The sequence below is a fragment of the Echinops telfairi genome, unplaced genomic scaffold, assembly GCF_000313985.2.
Source record: "Echinops telfairi isolate 266 unplaced genomic scaffold, ASM31398v2 ScPeMD7_7421;HRSCAF=8459, whole genome shotgun sequence".
Taxonomy (NCBI): Eukaryota; Metazoa; Chordata; class Mammalia; order Afrosoricida; family Tenrecidae; genus Echinops; species Echinops telfairi.
In genome coordinates this window covers 3,571,150-3,573,036 of record NW_022111321.1, presented here as the reverse complement: position 1 = coordinate 3,573,036, position 1,887 = coordinate 3,571,150, and the positions used below count along the sequence as shown (strand labels likewise).

Genomic DNA, 1,887 nt, shown 5'->3' with positions numbered 1-1,887 from the left:
CAAGCCTTTAAGACCCCAGATGCTATATCTTTTGATGTCTCCTTTAAAAAAAAAAGTATTGCCCCAGGAAGGAATGAACATGGTGTGTTGACCTCTTAAGAGAAAAGCACTCAGTGAGAGTGGCAATCAGCACACACAGCATAGACGTAGTGTTGCCTGTACGCTCCGCATGGAAGTCAGGAGTAAACTGCGGGCCATCCATCCTCCAGGATGTCTCAGTCACCTAGATGTCGTCCTTCATTTCCATAGGTCTCCCTGACCAACCCCTGCATTCCTAGGGGCTAGAAACTTGGTCTTACGCATCAGACAGCTAACAGGACCTAGCAGAGAATCTGGCTTCAATTCCTTGACACCCATTTGAAGTGGCAGAAACATGCTGCAGGGTGATGAAGAAATGAATTGGTTACAAGGGACTTAGGAGGCCTTCGTATATTTTGTTATTTTACAAGCAGGGAAGAAATGGCGTTTTGGGGTTTTTTTTTAGGTCCTGCTAAAGCAGAATGTTGCTGATTCTGTGTATACCATAAAACCCAGATCGACATTTTAATCTTCTACCTGGCAGCTCCCAAGTTGCAGATGAGAACTTGATCTCGGGATTTTAAAAAGTTAGCATGTCATTTCTTAAATGCAAACTGTGCTCCACACTGGGTAGTTCATATGCCTAAGTAGTGCTGCACTGATCGCAGCAGCTCTCCGTATTGGCATGGACAACCACATGAATGCAGGGACCATCCAAGAATGTAACTGGTCCTACCCAGTGTCTCTGTGATGGCTAGAATTAACATCCAGTTCTGGTCTCCTAGCAGAGGAAGCAGTTCAAAACACAGGATTATTGTATGAGATAATTTGATTCTCTTTTTATTTTCCTGTCAGTCTAAACCCATGCCTCCTCTGAGCTCACTGCCTATGCGAATAATTCTTTCCTGATTACATAAAATTCATTTCTCCATTTTCTGTTCCACAACATGGTCCATGTTTCCTACCCAGTTTAGCACTTCCTACTGAAATTCTTTTTCTCTTCACATCTTGGTTTAGACATCAATATGCATCATCATACACCATTTTCTAAATACTCTTGTCTATCTTAAAAACTAGGTTCAACATTTCTAGCTGCAAGTTGTGTGTGTTTTCTTTTTGTGTCCTTGTCGTTCCAGGTACACAAAAATGCACTCAGTGTGTATTTCTGAAAACGTAAAAGATACTCACCATGCATTTTGTTACTCCTCTGGAAAACAGCATCTTCCTTGTCAACTGAGTTGGGATCAGTGCAGAAGTGTCTGATATTTTCGTTGAGGTACCAGCTTTGGTTCTCATCCACCAGGGTGAACATTATAACAAACTCTCGGTCCACATCCGTCCTTGTCCCTGAATATTTATTCAGGGCACCTACCAGGCACATTAAAAAAAAAAAAGAGTAAAAGTCCCGGAAGAACTAAATCAAGATGATTTAACTAAATCTACCTTCTGCTAATAGTACCAGGAGGTCTGAGTTGGTCCCAGGCTTACATCACACTGGCCGGGTCTCCCTGGGCTGTGCAAATGGTTACCAAACGCTAACTCGATGCTTAGCAGGTCCAAAGTGTGTGAGATGAAGTTTCACCATCCTCACGTCCAACCAGCATTCGGGTTGTACTTCTTCCAACACAGCTATTTGTTCTTCTGGCAGTCAATAACCCTTTCAATATGCATTATGAACACAATAATCCAAATACATGAATGCTTCAGTGGTATCCCATCGAGTCTACCCAGGTGGGCCTCAGAAGAATGGCCTGGAGATCTCTTTCCAGAAACTCATCCATTGAAAACTCTGGGAAGCACAGTGCTACTCACACATACACACACAGGGTCACCATGAGTCACAGTCAACTGGAGAGAACTTTGTTTGTC

General features: G+C 42.9%; 1 protein-coding gene across 1 annotated transcript in view; it reads right to left on the bottom strand.

The window, feature by feature from the left end:
- The window catches only part of LOC101638486 (ferroxidase HEPHL1), an 88,560-nt gene that overhangs the window by 49,070 nt on the left and 37,603 nt on the right, over positions 1 to 1,887 (bottom strand). The window contains exon 3 of the mRNA XM_013006243.1: positions 1,207 to 1,432. Within this exon, the coding sequence (XP_012861697.1) occupies positions 1,207 to 1,432 (226 nt within the window). The remainder of the gene's footprint in view (positions 1 to 1,206; positions 1,433 to 1,887) is intronic.